The sequence below is a fragment of the Coregonus clupeaformis genome, chromosome 27 (genome assembly GCF_020615455.1).
Source record: "Coregonus clupeaformis isolate EN_2021a chromosome 27, ASM2061545v1, whole genome shotgun sequence".
NCBI classification, from domain to species: Eukaryota; Metazoa; Chordata; class Actinopteri; order Salmoniformes; family Salmonidae; genus Coregonus; species Coregonus clupeaformis.
The window spans coordinates 32,021,139-32,039,273 of NC_059218.1; the positions used below are offsets into that span (position 1 = coordinate 32,021,139).

The 18,135-nt window shown below is 42.6% G+C and overlaps 1 protein-coding gene across 4 annotated transcripts in view; it reads left to right on the plus strand.

Annotated features, from left to right (window-relative positions):
* The first annotated feature begins 3,741 nt into the window (after positions 1-3,741).
* The window catches only part of LOC121541795 (GRB10-interacting GYF protein 1-like), a 35,059-nt gene continuing 20,665 nt past the window's right edge, over positions 3,742-18,135 (plus strand). Inside the window, exons 1-14 of one of the 4 annotated variants that reach the window (XM_041851097.2) lie at positions 3,742-4,040; positions 4,999-5,420; positions 5,638-5,702; positions 6,351-6,398; positions 6,524-6,653; positions 6,770-6,868; positions 7,070-7,181; positions 7,303-7,417; positions 7,515-7,717; positions 7,849-8,033; positions 8,136-8,250; positions 8,340-8,504; positions 15,649-15,806; positions 15,961-16,201. In XM_041851097.2, coding sequence (XP_041707031.2) covers positions 5,668-5,702; positions 6,351-6,398; positions 6,524-6,653; positions 6,770-6,868; positions 7,070-7,181; positions 7,303-7,417; positions 7,515-7,717; positions 7,849-8,033; positions 8,136-8,250; positions 8,340-8,504; positions 15,649-15,806; positions 15,961-16,201 — 1,606 coding nt within the window. In that variant the 5' untranslated portion in view covers positions 3,742-4,040; positions 4,999-5,420; positions 5,638-5,667. The remainder of the gene's footprint in view (positions 4,041-4,998; positions 5,421-5,637; positions 5,703-6,350; positions 6,399-6,523; positions 6,654-6,769; positions 6,869-7,069; positions 7,182-7,302; positions 7,418-7,514; positions 7,718-7,848; positions 8,034-8,135; positions 8,251-8,339; positions 8,505-15,648; positions 15,807-15,960; positions 16,202-18,135) is intronic. The other 3 variants (XM_041851098.2, XM_041851099.2, XM_041851100.2) reach the window with 3 other exon arrangements.

Here is an 18,135-nt window from a genome sequence, read left to right on the forward strand (position 1 = left end):
AGGTGGACTTTATTTAACTAATTATGTGACTTCTGAAGGTAATTGGTTGCACCAGATCTTATTTAGGGGTTTCATAGCGAAGGGGGTGAATACATATGCACGCACCACTTTTCCGTTATTTATTTATTTGAATTTTTTTAAACAAGTTATTTTTTTCATTTCACTAGTTTGTGTATGTCCATTACATGAAATCCAAATAAAAATCCATTTAAATTACAGGTTGAATGCAACAAAATAGGAAAAAACGCCAAGGGGGATAAATACTTTTGCGAGGCACTGTAATTTATTGCCACATGGACACGCCGGTGTATCTGCTAAACTGCTTGGTGTAACTGTACTGTAGTGGGTTTACTAACACGTTAGTTCTAGTAGCTATGTTGACTATGATGTTAGATAATAGGCTGTGTGTAGTGGTTAGCGATTATGATATAAAGGTTTGGCTTGGAAAGTTTTTGTTTTGCCTGGTCACAGACAGCTGATATTTTGTGCACTGAGATCCACAGGCATAGGGACAAGGTGAGAGGAGGAGAGCATGTAGATGCGAGAAGGAAATATAGCTACAATGATCAAAGTGATCATGCTGTTTGTATGTAGCTGCTATGAAAGTGAAATGTGTTTGCATGTGATCAGGGGTGTATTCATTCCGCCGATTCTGTTGAAAAACGTTCTTAAATGGAAGCAAACGGAACGAAACGGGGATAAACATACCTGAATTTGTCCAACAGAAACTCTCATTTGCAACTATTGGACTAATTGATTACAATCTAGATCAGCTAGATACTGGCAAGAGTGTGCAAGGCGGTATTGAATGTGTCACTCACTGTCTTTCACCTTGATTACTCAAATGTCTCTTGACCTGTGCACCTACATTGTAAAGGTTGTAGCAACCTCATGATGGGTATAGGGAAAATGTGAGTATCATGTAGTAGCCGAAACCTATCAATGTTACATTGAACTGGGTGGATGGAATATGAATGACAGTCATCCAATATGCTGTAGTAGAATTAAGGCCATGCTCATAAAAAAATCTTAAATGGCATCGACCGCCACTTGTGGACATGTCATAATACCCATAAAACATAGTGGTCAAACGCTGAAATGGTTCCAATCATTTTTTCCCTTATAATTTTCCCATAGGGCATTTTAGAACCACTTCAAACAAGGTATGTGTTTCATGTAGGTTTTCCCTGGTATGGTGTTTTGTTAACCGTGTAAATCTCTCTCGGACAAGGTGACTTTAATCAATATATTTGGCTCTATTTACTCTCAGATTCTAATTATCATCAAAGTAGACATCATGCAAGACTACACATCTCTGCAAGCCATCTCTAGCTGACACCTAAGGGGAATAGGGATACCTAGTCAGTTGTACAACTGAATGCATTCAACTGAAATGTGTCTTTCACATTTAACCCAACCCCTCTGAATCAGAGAGGTGCGGAGGGCTGCCTTAATCGACATCCACGTCTTCGGCGCCCAGGGAACAATGGGTTAACCGCTTTCTCTGGGGTGGAACTACAGATTTTTACCTTGTCAGCTCGGGGATTTGATCCAGCAACCTTTTGGTTACTGGCCCAACGCATTTCATTTTGGGAGGGTAAATACAAGCAAATATATCGATAAAAATCACCTTGTCCGAGAGTGATATACAAGACTATCAAAATATCACGCAAGTGTAAGCCTACACGAAACACCGCCCTTATTTGAAGTGTTTCTAAAATCCCCTATGGGAAAAAGTTATGGTGGAAAAGTTATTGGAACCATTTCCGTGTTTGACCGCTAAGTTGTATGGGTATTATGACATACTGTGGTACTCTATAGACTATAGGATTATATCACGGTCTAGGCAGCATATCAAATTTTTTGCTGTTCTTGAATGCTGCCTTTCATTCTATTCCTTGGATTGTCTAATCAGAGCATGACAGGCCTTGAATTGGCCATCACCTATCATAACACCACTCTCATGGAACACTGCAATGTACTGAGAGGACCGATTACACTGAGCTGTGTGGAACACTCCTGTGCAAAGCCTTCTGCCATTAATGCTCTTTTGTCTTGTCATCTCAGTCTTTCTTCTCTCCTCCACTTACGCTTAGAGCAGGCTCTGCTGTAAAATGTAAAACCTGCTCTAATCTATCTCCGTGGAGAACAAATGGCCTTCAGCATCAGGTGAGTTTCAGTGGCAGGGCAGTGGTAATAGTAGGTTAGCACATTACCACAGACAGATAATGCACACAGGAACTTCCAATGTTTGATCAGAGACAAAGGAGTGTGTGTGTGTGTGTGTGTGTGTGTGTGTGTGTGTGTGTGTGTGTGTGTGTGTGTGTGTGTGTGTGTGTGTGTGTGTGTGTGTGTGTGTGAGTGACTGAGTGACTGAGTGCAATACAGGTATGTTCATCAGATAAGTAGTGTTGCGATATGTGTTTTTGGTCTTGAATTGTGCATATTTCATATCGAACTATACACACATCTCACTATGAGAGAAAAAGAGACTAAAAATAGAAATGTGTTGACAGTCTTTACTCAACACAAAAATAAGATGTTTTCAGAACTGGAATCTTTGAAAATGGGGCTTATAAATCTGCCAAGTTAAAGCTTACTTGTTTATGATTTACAGCTTTATAAAAGGGTTTATGAGTATGCAAACTCGGATTGTAAATTACCATTACTTGGATTGCATTAATTTATGTGTAAAATGTGTTGTATCTTGCAGGCTATACATTCGATATATGAGGCAGGAGATCATGATATATGTGTCCAGAGAGAAATGAAATGAAGGATGAAGCAAACCGCGAGCATTTATGAAAGACAACACATCAGATTTACCTCCATTTCCATTACATTACAGGTCAAGTAAATCAAGCTACACATTATTTTAAGTATCGTGTCAAGACATGTGCAGGCCATTATCAGGGGGCACACAGTTATCATAGAAGATCTGAAAGGTCTTGTCCACAAAGGTGACACTCTTGAGGAAGTTCTCCAGCTGCTGAACAGACATCTCCACCACTTCAGGCCTCTCTTTCTCATTGAGACCGTGGGCCGCATAGGCTGGGAACTTGGAGCGCTCCTTGAAGGGCGAGTTGCGGTCGTAGTCAATGCAGCAGTAGGCCGACCACAAGTAGATGGGGACAGCCACGCGGTCTATGTTGTGGCGACGGATCATGTTCCCGAAGGTGGTGACATCAGTGACCACGAAGGCGGTACCGCGGCAGTAGTTGTTGAGGCGGCGGCGGATGGTGTGCTCGTGGGTCTTCCGATGTTGAACTCCAGGACCTGAGGCACCACGTTGGTCAGGGTGTAAGTGGCTGCCTTGTCGTTGGGGTCAGACTGCTGCTCGTCAGGGTTCAGGTGGCCACTCTCAAAGTTTACCGTGTTGGAGTAGTCTTCCAGCACCGCCTGAGCATCCTCAAAACTGCAATGGAGGTCGCCTTGAGGAAAGGGCTACATCTCCCCAAAATCAGACACTGTGGAGAGCTGATAGAGATCTGAGGATTAGTAAGAGAAAGCAGAACAGTGGTACTCAAGGAATCACAGTGAGTGGACCCTCATGGTATCTCTCTTTGGATGCACATTCTTAGCACAACAGTATATTGCTCACCATTCATTCTATTTGTCCCACTCCAGCCCAAGAGGTGGCGGTAATGCACCAACTACTAGTTTGGCATCGCCTGAATTCTCAATAGAAGAAAAAAACAAAACAAAAAAAACACAGCTGTCAAATAATGCAAGGAGGACGGCCATTTTTCTAAAACACAAACAAGACGAGAAAGCGATCTATGAAAATATTCGCAGCGAACGTTGGTCAGAGGAAATTATAATTAATCAAACGTGGTTCAAGCAAATATTCAACATATAGTTGCAAGGAAGTAACCTGGAGATATACAGGTCATTGCGAAATACACGCATATGTTGTTAAAAACAGGATTTAACTAGCTACATTTCAATTTCGCAAAATTTGCAACTACCAGCAAGCTAAGTTGTAGCTGGCTAGCTGGCTACTTAGCTGGCTAGCTAGTGCGACCAGCTTTAAACAAAAGGTAAGTGTCGAAATTGGCACAATTATTTTGGCAAACGTGTTATACTGCAATATAATAAATTGCACTGCTTAAGATGAATATATTGCTCCTTTTTCCTGCTGTATTGTGTCAAGATGGTTAGCTAACTAGCTAGTAAACTAGCAAGCTAGCAACATTGTCCGCGCACTGTGCAACCATGTTAGCTAGCAAAAGTGCAGGCCAAAGCAGCGGCCTAAAGTTGAGATGCAACCTGCGCGTTGCGAGTGGGTAAAGGGCTGCTCTCTGCTTTTCATGGTTACTCATCTAGCTAACGTTAGCTATTTACGTACATTGTTCAGCTAGGTTAGTTAGCTAGCTACAAATACGGTGGTTCGTTTTAGCAAACTGGTTCAATTAGGTCAATGTTCTTGCTCAACTTCAAATGAAACTCAAGTTTTCTTCATGAACACGCACCCATATTTATCTGAAGTGATTCGTTCGAATGTGTAAATAGCTAGTTAGCTTAACTCGTGCAATGTGCCAAGCTGACTTCAGCAACTACTAGTTACAAATTGTTTGCCATTTGAGGTTCATCGAAAATAAAACAGTTACATTGATTACATTTTAACTTTGCTAATTTCTATTTTAACTTAATTGTACCGTGTTTGTGTATTGTCTCGCAACCACTTGGTTATGACATGTTATGTTATTGCAAAGTTAGCTAGGTAGTTAGCGAACGTAGCTAGCTAACGTTAGTGTTCAGTTGGCACAGTTAACTAGTTGCTACAGTCGGCTGTGAATAGTTTAGCTAAGAACAGAGGTCCGGAATGAAGCTGGCCTTCGTCTTAGGCGAAATATACGAACTGTCAATGCACAACTAAAGTGAAAACACTCGTCAGGTATAACAACTTTAAGAAGTCTTTAACTGTCTGTGAATGTGGTAAATATTATTTGTATGTGAAAATTGAATTGAATATCTCGCTGTATCTCGTTTACCCAGGTGTTTGGAGGAAAGGAAGAAACATAGACCCGATGTAAAGATTCAAGCAGGAGTAAGAAGACAGAAGTGGAGAGAATAATAAATGCACATGAAGAAGAAACACCTCTCCCCGTGATCTCCTGTTCACAATTTTGCTTCATGGTCATTATTATGATCAACTCCAATGTTGATGTAATTACTGGTGCTATTTCTCCATGAACATTGCATTTTTGTTTTCATTTGTTGATTGGTGAGCTTGCTGTCACATTTGGCCACTCTGTCACCTCACCTAACCCCTTTCCCAGAGCCTGGCAGCTATTTGCTCAGTGTAACAGATTTGTTTGGCCCAAGTACACTCTCTAAACCACTGCACACAGAAGAACCAAATAGCCTTTAACCCCCTCATCGTATCTGGACCAAACTGGTTCAATCCTCTGGACAAGGTTAGAGCTCCACTCACTCTGTAAAGTTGTCCTGGCATATTGTTGTGTCCTAGATGTGGATGTTGGGGGGATGTATGTTATTGGGTACAAGTGTTTGATGGGTGTTTGAGCTGTGTGGTATGAGAGAGTATTTTATTACTCCCCAAAGAGGATATTTGATTGGTTGATTATGTGGCGCCATGACATGATTTAACTGTCGCCCTTGTTGTGCCAACAGAAGCGTTGAGCTCCAGTTGAAGAGAGGAGTATGACTGCTGAAACACTTAACTTCGGCCCAGAATGGTGATGCATCTCTTCGTTCTCTAACTCATTAATTCCTCTTTACATTTTAGTCATTTAGCAGACGCTCTTATCCAGAGCGACTTAGTTCTTTCCTCCCTGCTTACATTCTTAGCCCATAACCAACTCTTGTTTTTAATTGAATTGATCTTATATGTCAGTAAATTAAAGAATATCTTCACTATCCCCCTTATTCCCCCTGTCCTTCACTTTTCTCCTTCCTCCCTCAGTGCCCCAATCTGTTTCCTCATTGGCCCATTCTCAACACACTGCATTCTATCGTCTCCATTTTCTCTTTCCCCATTGGCTTGTTTTTAGAGTGAGTGCATGTCAACATGACCTTGGTCATTTCAGTTTTAGAATGTAAAGAAAAGAGAACCACGTTTTGTTTATTGATGATTCTTCAACTTGTATATAGCTAGCTTAAAATAATGGAATGTCGCAAGTCGTCCTTGAAAAATGCCTCAATCAGCAGGTTTTAACACTTAGTTGGGCTTCTCCTTATCCCTACTCCAATCATTCAATAAGAGCACCCGCAAACATAAATTCTTGTTACATTGCCAACAACTCAACATCTCAATTTTACTAAAAGATAATCAACGGCGTTGTATTGTGTACTGTTTTCATTCTGCTCCTGCTTGTTGCCCGTAGTTGTCTAGGGGAAGATAATGGGCGATGCATATCCAACCTAAACTTGAGGTGAAGATAATAGATGGATATGGTCTTACACATGGCCCAGTACTATTATTTCAGTAATAATGATTGCATTTGAAGTGTTATTTATGCATGCATGGATTGTGCTGATGGTGATTTATTTTCCCCAGGCTCCGTGCACTATCCAGAGGGCGGAGTGTGACGTCCCCCCCTCCCTCTCCAGCAATGCCAAAGTCCAAGCTGGCCGATTACCGCTATGGCCGCGAGGAGATGCTAGCACTTTATATCAAAGATGACAAGGTGAGCTTATGTAATGAGTGACTCACTCTGATGATTCCAATACAACTGTTTGTGTTAAAGGTGTCTGGCCTGTTATGACTAATGGGTATGAAGTAAACCAGACTGTGTGTTCCCAGCCCCCAGAGGATATCATGCAGGATAAGGAGTTTGCTGCTATCCTGCAAGATGAGCCTGTGCAGCCTTTGGCCCTGGAGCCTCTAACTGAGGAGGAGCAGGTGAGACTGCAGGAGATGTAGGAGCGGTTAGTGAGTCAGAGGTTCAATGCTCTGATCCCTGAGAAGTATTTGGGCAGGATTAACTCTCAAATCTCAGATCTTAGTTGTTACTTTCACCCACAATGTGCTTATCCTGCTTCAGTGTAGGTTGACAAAATGTATTTCTGTGTCAACGTCATTCTCCTTCCTTCTGTCCTGCAGAGAAACTTCTCCATGTCTGTGAACAGTGTGGCTGTGCTGAGGCTGATGGGAAAGGGAGGCGGGGCCGCCCCTGCAGGTGTGGCCAAGGGTCGTGGAGGAGGCATCAGAGGAGGTAGAGGTGCAGTTAGTCACCACCTGGAGTGATCAGGACGGTGCAACTATGCACATAGAAATGTATTAACCTGCTGTTATAGGCCCCAGAATGGATTTCTGATGTATGTGTGTTTGTGCAGGGAGAGGAAGAGGTGAAGGTGCATTCTACCAAAGAGCTCCTGGAGGTCCTGATGATGGAGAGGTGGGCTTCGGTCGTGGCCGAGAAATGCTCCGCAGCCAAAGCTGGGATGACCGGTAGGCTCACTATCCTATACTACGCTGCCCTCGCCCCCCAGATGGTTATCATTCGATCATATTGATGGTTATTGTTTATCGTCTTTCCTTCTGTCAGAGCTGATAGGCCCAGGTTTGAGAAGCTAATCAGGCGTGCTGAAGTAGTGCGTCCAGGGTTTGAGGAGGCGGGGCCTCTTGGCAGGAAGGACTCCTGGCGTGCCGACAGCGACAACTGGCGTACGCTCCGAGAGGAGGAGGAAGAGGCAGCAGGAGGAGTGGGAGAGCAGCCAGCCTGGAGAGTTGCAGGAGCCCGCAGTGATGGTACACTCAAACACAGACCTAACCACTCATACTCCCTCTACTCAAATCTAATGTTGCACGTTTTCTAATACTTTGCACGTTTTCCATGTCTGATGGACACTCCCTCTCAAATCAAAATCTCAAACACATAGATGGGGGTCCTCGGTCTGCAGGCTGGCGTGATCATGGCGGCCGGAGGAAGTTTGAGTTTGACTTCCGTGATGGCGAGGGCCCACGCAGGGAGGACGACAGGGACGGCCTTCCTGAGTGGTGCACCGATGAGGAGGATGGAGAGATGGGCACCTTTGACTCCTCTGGGGCCTTCATGTGCATCAAGGTTTGTGTGTTGGCTGGCAGGCATTATTTCTGTCTGTTTGTCTACGTGTGTGTGTTTGCATGTTACTTATATCTATTCTGAGCCTTATGCTTGTCGAAGCAGAAAGGCTCCAAGGACACCATCACTGAAGAGGATCTGGAGTTTGAAGCTCTAGAGGAAGATGAGGAGAATGGTCAGGAAGACAAGGACAACTATAAGGATAACTACACTGACAGAGGTGAGACACTTTCCCTGGCTTTAGTAAACAACTAACAGAAGAACTTGCTGCATTCATAGAATGCACATTCACCCTCTCTTTCTCTCTAGATAAGTGTGAAGCAGCACGTGAGGAGGTGGACAAGTACAGGACTCCTTCTCCTCCTGCTGTCTCTGCCCCTCCCTCCTCAGACCCTCTCCCTGCACCCTGTGCCCCAGAGGCTCCCCAGGCACCCATCTCCCACCCCTCCAAAACCAACCACGTGCCCACTGAAGGTAAATACTGAATTCAGGGCTCTAAATTAAAAAATATTCATTAGTAGCACTAGTGCTCCCAACTTAAAGGTTAGGAGCAGCACATGAAATTTAGTAGCACCAAAAAATAAGATTTTTTAAATTGATTGAGATACAGCCTATATTGGGCCTTTTATTAATTCTAGCTACTTTTGAAGCACATGTTGTGCCCTAAACTAATATGTAAAGACATGTATTTATAATAAAAGCTAAAATGTTGATACAATTGAAATTACAAAGTCATTTGTGGAATATTAGGTTTTTACATTGTGTAAAAGCATTATTTTCCTGTTGATGCATGTACATTGTCTCTTTAAATATGTCAGGTTTGCGATGTTGACATGCAAGAGATCTCAAATTAACACCTGCCAAATGCGGGTAGATTTAGGCTTTGATGGGTAAGATGTCTATTTTACCAGCCACGTAGGCGGGTGGTCAGGGCTCCACAATGCAAGCATTTCACTCGCATTTGTGAATAAAAAGTGGTGTGTGTATACAGTGGGGGGAAAAAAGTATTTAGTCAGCCACCAATTGTGCAAGTTCTCCCACTTAAAAAGATGAGAGGCCTGTAATTTTCATCATAGGTACACGTCAATTATGACAGACAAATTGAGAAAAAAACATCCAGAAAATCACATTGTAGGATTTTTAATGAATTTATTTGCTAATTATGGTGGAAAATAAGTATTTGGTCACCTACAAACAAGCAAGATTACTGGCTCTCACAGACCTGTAACTTCTTCTTTAAGAGGCTCCTCTGTCCTCCACTCGTTACCTGTATTAATGGCACCTGTTTGAACTTGTTATCAGTATAAAAGACACCTGTCCACAACCTCAAACAGTCACACTCCACTATGGCCAAGACCAAAGAGCTGTCAAAGGACACCAGAAACAAAATTGTAGACCTGCACCAGGCTGGGAAGACTGAATCTGCAATAGGTAAGCAGCTTGGTTTGAAGAAATCAACTGTGGGAGCAATTATTAGGAAATGGAAGACATACAAGACCACTGATAATCTCCCTCGATCTAGGGCTCCACGCAAGATCTCACCCCGTGGGGTCAAAATGATCACAAGAACGGTGAGCAAAAATCCCAGAACCACACGGGGGGACCTAGTGAGTGACCTGCAGAGAGCTGGGACCAAAGTAACAAAGCCTACCATCAGTAACACACTACGCCGCCAGGGACTCAAATCCTGCAGTGCCAGACGTGTCCCCCTGCTTAAGCCAGTACATGTCCAGGCCCGTCTGAAGTTTGCTAGAGTGCATTTGGATGATCCAGAAGAGGATTGGGAGAATGTCATATGGTCAGATGAAACCAAAATAGAACTTTTGGTAAAAACTCAACTCGTCGTGTTTGGAGGACAAAGAATGCTGAGTTGCATCCAAAGAACACCATACCTACTGTGAAGTATGGGGGTGGAAACATCATGCTTTGGGGCTGTTTTTCTGCAAAGGGACCAGGACGACTGATCCGTGTAAAGGAAAGAATGAATGGGGCCATGCATCGTGAGATTTTGAGTGAAAACCTCCTTCCATCAGCAAGGGCATTGAAGATGAAACGTGGCTGGGTCTTTCAGCATGACAATGATCCCAAACACACCGCCCGGGCAACGAAGGAGTGGCTTCGTAAGAAGCATTTCAAGGTCCTGGAGTGGCCTAGCCAGTCTCCAGATCTCAACCCCATAGAAAATCTTTGGAGGGAGTTGAAAGTCCGTGTTGCCCAGCGACAGCCCCAAAACATCACTGCTCTAGAGGAGATCTGCATGGAGGAATGGGCCAAAATACCAGCAACAGTGTGTGAAAACCTTGTGAAGACTTACAGAAAACGTTTGACCTGTGTCATTGCCAACAAAGGGTATATAACAAAGTATTGAGAAACTTTTGTTATTGACCAAATACTTATTTTCCACCATAATTTGCAAATAAATTCATAAAAAATCCTACAATGTGATTTTCTGGAAATTTTTTCTCTCATTTTGTCTGTCATAGTTGACGTGTACCTATGATGAAAATTACAGGCCTCATCTTTTTTAAGTGGGAGAACTTGCACAATTGGTGGCTGACTAAATACTTTTTTCCCCCACTGTATGTGTGTGTGTGTGTGTGTGTGTGTGTGTGTGTGTATATCGGTATACATCATTTTAATTAGCAGGACACAAGTCAATTTTCCCTCTGGAGAGTATGAATTAGGCTGTTTGAGAAGGTTTGAATCCGAAGCAACCTGCCTACACATACAGTACCAGTCAAAAGTTTGGACACACCTACTCATTCAAGAGTTTTTCTTTATTTTTACTATTTTCTACATTGTAGAATAATAGTGAAGACATCAAAACTATGAAATAACACATGGAATCATGTAGTAACTAATAAAGTGTTAAACAAATCAAAATATATTTTATATTTGAGATTCTTCAAAGTAGCCACCCTTTGCCTTGATGACAGCTTTGCACACTCTTTGCATTCTCTCAACCAGCTTCATGAGGTAGTCACCTGGAATGCATTTATTAACAGGTGTGCCTTTGTTAATTTTTGGAATTTCTTCCCTTAATCCGTTTGAGCCAATCAGTTGTGTTGTGACAAGGTAGGGTTGGTATACAGAACATAGCCCTATTTGGTAAAAGACCAAGTCCATATTATGGCAAGAACAGTTAAGATAAGCAAAGAAAAACAACAGTGCATCATTACTTTAAGACAGTCAATCCGGAAAATTTCAAGAATGTTGACAGTTTCTTCAAGTGCAGCACAGGAAAGGAAGAAGGCCAAGATTGTGCGACGCTGTCATCAAGGGTGGCTAATTTGAAGAATCTCAAATATAAAATATATTTTGATTTGTTTAACACTTTTTTGGTCACTACATGATTCCATATGTGATATTTCATAGTTTTGAGGTCTTCACTATTATTCTACAATGTAGAAAATAGTAAAAATAAAGAACAACCCTTGAATGAGTAGGTGTGTCCAAACTTTTGACTGGTACTGTAGTTTGAAGTACAATACCAACATATCTACTGTAGTAGGTCAAAGCTGTGTACTGGAAAACCTTGCTAGAGCATGGGTGGAATAGGCATTGTAGTGCTGATGTGAATTTTCTTTTTCGGCTACAGACCAATGCCTATTCTCACTTAAAACATTGTTTTTTTGTTTTTAATTCCCATGTTTTTTTACACCGCACAGTGATTACGCAACATTATTATACAACATTATAATTAAGCAAATAAGGCCTGATGGCCAATATACCAAAAACTCTTCTAATTATGTTGGTTACCAGTTTATAATAGCAATAAAGCACCTCAGGAGTTTCTGGTATATGGCCAATATGACCGCAGCTGGATACAGCCCTTAGCCGCGATATAGCTAAATGGCATATTATTATTATTATTATTATTATTATATATTAAAAGTAAAAATAAATGTACAGTGAGGGAAAAAGGTATTTGATCCCCTGCTGATTTTGTACGTTTGCCCACTGACATGATCAGTCTATAATTTTAATGGTAGGTTTATTTGAACAGTGAGCGACAGAATAACAACAAAGAAATCCAGAAAAACGCATGTCAAAAATGTTATAAATTGATTTGCATTTTAATGAAGGAAATAAGTATTTGACCCCTCTGCAAAACATGACTTAGTACTTGGTGGCAAAACCCTTGTTGGCAATCACAGATGTCAGACGTGTCTTGTAGATGGCCACCAGGTTTGCACACATCTCAGGAGGGATTTTGTACCACTCCTCTTTGCAGATCTCCTCCAAGTCATTAAGGTTTCGAGGCTGACGTTTGGCAACTCGAACCTTCAGCTCCCTCCACAGATTTTTCTATGGGATTAAGGTCTGGAGACTGGCTAGGCCACTCCAGGACCTTAATGTGCTTCTTCTTGAGCCACTCCTTTGTTGCCTTGGCTGTGTGTTTTGGGTCATTGTCATGCTGGAATACCCATCCACGACCCATTTTCAATGCCCTGGCTGAGGGAAGGAGGTTCTCACCCAAGATTTGACGGTACATGGCCCCGTCCATCGTCCCTTTGATGCAGTGAAGTTGTCCTGTCCCCTTAGCAGAAAAACACCCCCAAAGCATGTTTCCACCATGTTTGACGGTGGGGATGGTGTTCTTGGGGTCATAGGCAGCATTCCTCCTCCTCCAAACACGGCGAGTTGAGTTGATGCCAAAGAGCTCCATTTTGGTCTCATCTGACCACAACACTTTCACCCAGTTCTCTTCTGAATCATTCAGATGTTCATTGGCAAACTTCAGACGGGCCTGTATATGTGCTTTCTTGAGCAGGGGGACCTTGCGGGTGCTGCAGGATTTCAGTCCTTCACGGTGTAGTGTGTTCCAATTGTTTTCTTGATGACTATGGTCCCAGCTGCCTTGAGATCATTGACGAGATAATTGACAAGATCCTCCCATGTAGTTCTGGGCTGATTCCTCACCGTTCTCATGATCATTGCAACTCCACGAGGTGAGATCTTGCATGGAGACCCAGGCCGAGGGAGATTGACAGTTATTTTGTGTTTCTTCCATTTACGAATAATCGCACCAACTGTCACCTTCTCACCAAGCTGCTTGGCGATGGTCTTGTAGCCCATTCCAGCCTTGTGTAGGTCTACAATCTTGTCCCTGACATCCTTGGAGAGCTCTTTGGTCTTGGCCATGGTGGAGAGTTTGGAATCTGATTGCTTCTGTGGACAGGAGTCTTTTTTATACAGGTAACAAGCTGAGATTAGGAGCACTCCCTTTAAGAGTGTGCTCCTAATCTCAGCTCGTACCTGTATAAAAGACACCTGGGAGACAGAAATCTTTCTGATTGAGAGGGGGTCAAATACTTATTTCCCTCATTAAAATGCAAATCAATTCATAACATTTTTGACATGCGTTTTTCTGGATTTTTTTGTTGTTATTCTGTCTCTCACTGTTCAAATAAACCTACCATAAAAATTATAGACTGATCATTTCTTTGTCAGTGGGCAAACGTACAAAATCAGCAGGGAATCAAATACTTGTTTCCCTCACTGTATTGTCATACCCGTGGTATATGTATGGTCTGATATACCACAGCTTTCAGCCAATCAGCATTCAGGGCTCGAACCACCCAGTTTATTATACAGCATAACACATGCTATCCTTGTGAAACTTAACAATGTTGTGTTTTTTATTTATTTTATTTATTGATAAGATCCCAGCTCATAATCCTACTGATCATTGCTCAAAGTGTAAACAAATGGTTAACGACACGCAAGTAGTTTTAGAATGGTCCATGATGACATGGTTTGAATGTAAAATGCAGTCCCGGCGATTCGCTATAGGAAGATAAAAATGTTTTGCTGGTAATATGGGTCAGATCTTTCGACTTGGTTGGGCTAGAAGCTAACAGTTTTTGCTGTAGTAATGGTGCAACCATGACGCTATCTACTCTGCACTCACTTTTTCTCTAGGGCACTCTGAAACAACGGTACTGCAAAGCCTTATTACAGCAATTATCGGGGATATGTTTTTTCCTAGTCGCACAGTGCCCCCAAAATAAAACTCCTGGTCGCACAGCAAAATATTTAGCCGCATATGCCATACAACACTCCATCAGTAGCCTCCAACTGCTCTTAAACACTAGTAAAACTAAATGTATGCTCTTCAATCGAACGCTGCTGGCACCCGCCCACCCGACTAGAATCACTACTCTCGACGAGTCTGACCTAGAGTATGTGGACAACTACAAATACCTAGGTGTCTGGTTAGACTGTAAACTCTCCTTCCAGACTCACATTAAGAATCTCCAATCCAAAGTTACATCTAGAATTCCTATTTCGCAACAAAGCCTCCTTCACTCATGCTGCCAAACATGCCCTCGTTAAACTGACTATCCTACCGATCCTTGACTTCGGCGATGTCATTTACAAAATAGCCTCCAACACTCTACTCAGCAAATTGGATGTAGTCTATCACAGTGCCATCCGTTTTGTCACCAAAGCCCCATATACTACCCACCACTGTGACCTGTACGCTCTTGTTGGCTGGTCCTCACTACATATTCGTCGTCAAACCCACTGGCTCCAGGCCATCTATAAATCACTGCTAGGCAAATCCCCGCCTTATCTTAGCTCATTGGTCACCATAGCAACACCCACCCGTAGTATGCGCTCCAGCAGGTATATCTCACTGTTCATCCCCAAAGCCAACACCTCCTTTGGCCACCATTCCTTCCAGTTCTCTGCTGCTAATGACTGGAACGAACTGCAAAAATCTCTGAAGCTGGAGACTCTTATCTCCCTCACTAACTTTAAGCATCAGTTGTCAGAGCACCTTACCGATCACTGTACCTGTACACAGCCCATCTGAAATTAGCCCACCCAACTACCTCATCCCCATATTGTTATTTATTTTGCTCATTTGTACCCCAGTATCTCTATTTGCACATCACCCCTTCACATCTATCATTCCAGTGTTAATACTAATTGTAATTATTTTGCACTATAGCCTATTTATTACCTTACCTCCATAACTTGCTACATTTGCACACTGTATATATATTTTCTGTTGTATTTTTGACTTTGTTTTGTTTTACCCCATATGTAACTCTGTGTTGTTTTTATCGCACTGCTTTGCTTTATCTTGGCCAGGTCGCAGTTGTAAATGAGAACTTGTTCTCAACTGGCTTACCTGGTTAAATAAAAAATATGCGATTAAATTGCTTGCACTTTAGAGCCCTGACTGAATTACTGATATGCACATGTTGTGAACTAGAGCTGGGACGATAAACCGAAAGTATCAACACTGACCATTTATCGAATACATTTTACTGATGTCAATAATAACGATAAGTAGCCTTTACTGCTAATGTGGGCTATTGCTAACGGGACAATTTATTATGTTCAAATTAGTAAGAGTAGTTTAAAGGGTCAAATAAATAACTGGTGCTTATTCAATTTATAAATGTGTCGTCTTCATAATTCAGTAAATTTATCATGAAATGGATTTTTGACCATTTCTCCTTGCTCTTTTGAACCATCTTCACTGGGCATCAGTTTGTATCTGCTCCAGAGAATGTTTCACCTGTATGCTCAGTTGTGGCCCTAGTACAGTAGTTGTACATGTCTCATCCTCTCTCCCCCTGTTCTCTCTGTGGTCTCACAGGCAGCTCACCTCCAGGGAGTGGTGCTCAGCTCAGTCCAGACCCCTGCTCCTCCACCACCACCACCTCCAGCCTGATGCCTCCTCCCTCCTTCGGATCTCTCCTCCCATCAACAGGGGGAGAAGTGGAGGAGGACGAGGGCATGAAGCACCTGCAACAGGTACATTACCATGTCAATTAGACATGCATTAATTTTTACTTAGAAATACTGGATTTATTGTCACGATTTAAGATTACACTTGATATACTGGCTGAATGTGTGTTAGTGTTATGTAAATGTTCATATTTTTAATCTTCCTCTCCCACCCTTGTAGGAGGCTGAAAAGATGGTGGCATCTCTGCAGGACACATCCCTTGAGGAGGAGAGTTTCACTCAAGCACTGCAGGAGAGCCACAACATCTCCTCCCACTCTCACACACACCCAGCCCCACGCTCACACACACGCACCGCTGGACACACACACTCCCACTTGGTCCATAGGGACTGTGCCCTGCCACTCTCCCACGAGGCAGCCATGAAGTGGTTCTACAAGGACCCCCAGGCAGAAATCCAAGGTAGACCCACACACATTCACAATCATTTTTTAGCAGTTGCAGTGCATTCGGAAAGTATTCAGACCCCTTTACTTTTTCTACATTTTGTTACATTACAGCCTTAATCTAAAATTGATTGAATTGTTTTTTCCTCATCAATCTACATGGAATACCCCATAATGACTAAGCAAAAACAGGTTTTTAGACATTTTTGCAAAATTAATAAAAATAAAAAGCATAAATATGACATTTAAATAAGTATTCAGACCCTTTACGCAGTATTTTGTTGAACCACCTTTGGCAGTGATTACAGCCTCGAGTCTTCTTGGGTATGACGCTACCAGCTTGGCGCACCTGTATTTGGGGAGTTTCTCCCATTCTCTGCAGATCCTTTCAATCTCTATCATGTTGGATGGGGAGCAATGCTGCACAGCTATTTTCAGGCTCTCCAGAGACGTTCGATCGGGTTCAAGTCCGAGCTCTGGCTGGGCCACTCAATGACATTCAGAGACTTGTCCCGAAGCCACTCCTGTGTTATCTTGACTGTGTGCTTAGGGTCGTTGTCCTGTTGGAAGGTGAACCTTCGCCCCAGTCGGAGGTCCTGAGTGCTCTGAAGCAGGTTTCATCAAGGATCTCTTTGCTCCGTTATTCTTTCCCTCGATCCTGACTAGTCTCCCAGTCCCTGCCGCTGAAAAACATCCCCACAGCATGATGCTGTCACCACCATGCTTCACCGTAGGGATGGTGCAAGGTTTCCTCCAGGCGTGAGGCTTGGCACTCTGGCCAAATAGTTAAATCTTGGTTTCATCAGACCAGAGAATCTTGTTTGTCATGGTCTGAGTCCTTTAGGTACCTTTTGGAAAACTCCAAGTGGGCTGTCATGTACCTTTTACTGAGGAGTGGCTTGCGTCTGGCTACTCTACCATAAAGGCCTGATTGGTGGAGTGCTGCAGAGATGGTTTTCCTTCTGGAAGGTTCTCCCCTCTCCACAGAGGAACTCTGGAGCTCTGTCATAGTGACCGTCAGGTGCTTGGTCACCTCCCTGACAAAGGCCCTTTTCCCCCGATTGCTCAGTTTGGCCGGGCGGCCAGCTCCAGGAAGAGTTTTGGTGGTTCCAAACTTCTTCCATTCAAGAATGATGGAGGCATCTGTGTTCTTGGGGACCTTCAATGCTGCAGAATTTTTTGGCCACCCTTCCCCAGATCTGATAATGTCTTGGAGCTCTATGGACAATTCCTTCAACCTCATGGCTTGGTTTTTGCTCTGACATGCACTGTCAACTGTGGGACCTTTATATAGACAGGTGTGTGCCTTTCCAAATCATGTCCAATTAATTTAATTTACCACAGGTGGACTCCAATGAAGTTGTAGAAACTTCTCAAGGATGATCAATGAAACAGGATGCACCTGAGCTAAATTTCGAGTCGCATAGCAAAGGGTCTGAATACTTATGTAAATAAGATATTTCTCTTTTATTTAGAATAAATTAGCAAAACTTTCTAAAAACCACTTTTCGCTTTGTCGTCATGGGGTATTGTGTGTGGATTGATGAGAGAAAAAAATAATTTAATCCATTTTAGAATAAGGTTAACGTAACAGTGTGTAAAAAGGAAGGGGTCTGAATACTTTCCGACTGCTCTGTGCCTTCAAAGTATTCATACCCTTGACAACATTTTGTTACAGCCTGTATTCAAAATTGATTAAATTGTTTTTTTCCCACCCATTTACACACGATACCCAATAATGACAAAGTGAACTTGTTTTTAGACATTTCTGCAAATTTGTTAAATTAAAATTCACACCCCTTTGCTATGACACTCCAAATTAAGCTCTGCGGGCATCCACTTTTTTTAAATCATCCTTGAAAAGTCACTACAACTTGATTGGAGTCCACCTGTGACCCATTCAATTGCTTGGACATTATTTAGAAAGAAACCCACCTGTCTATATAAGGT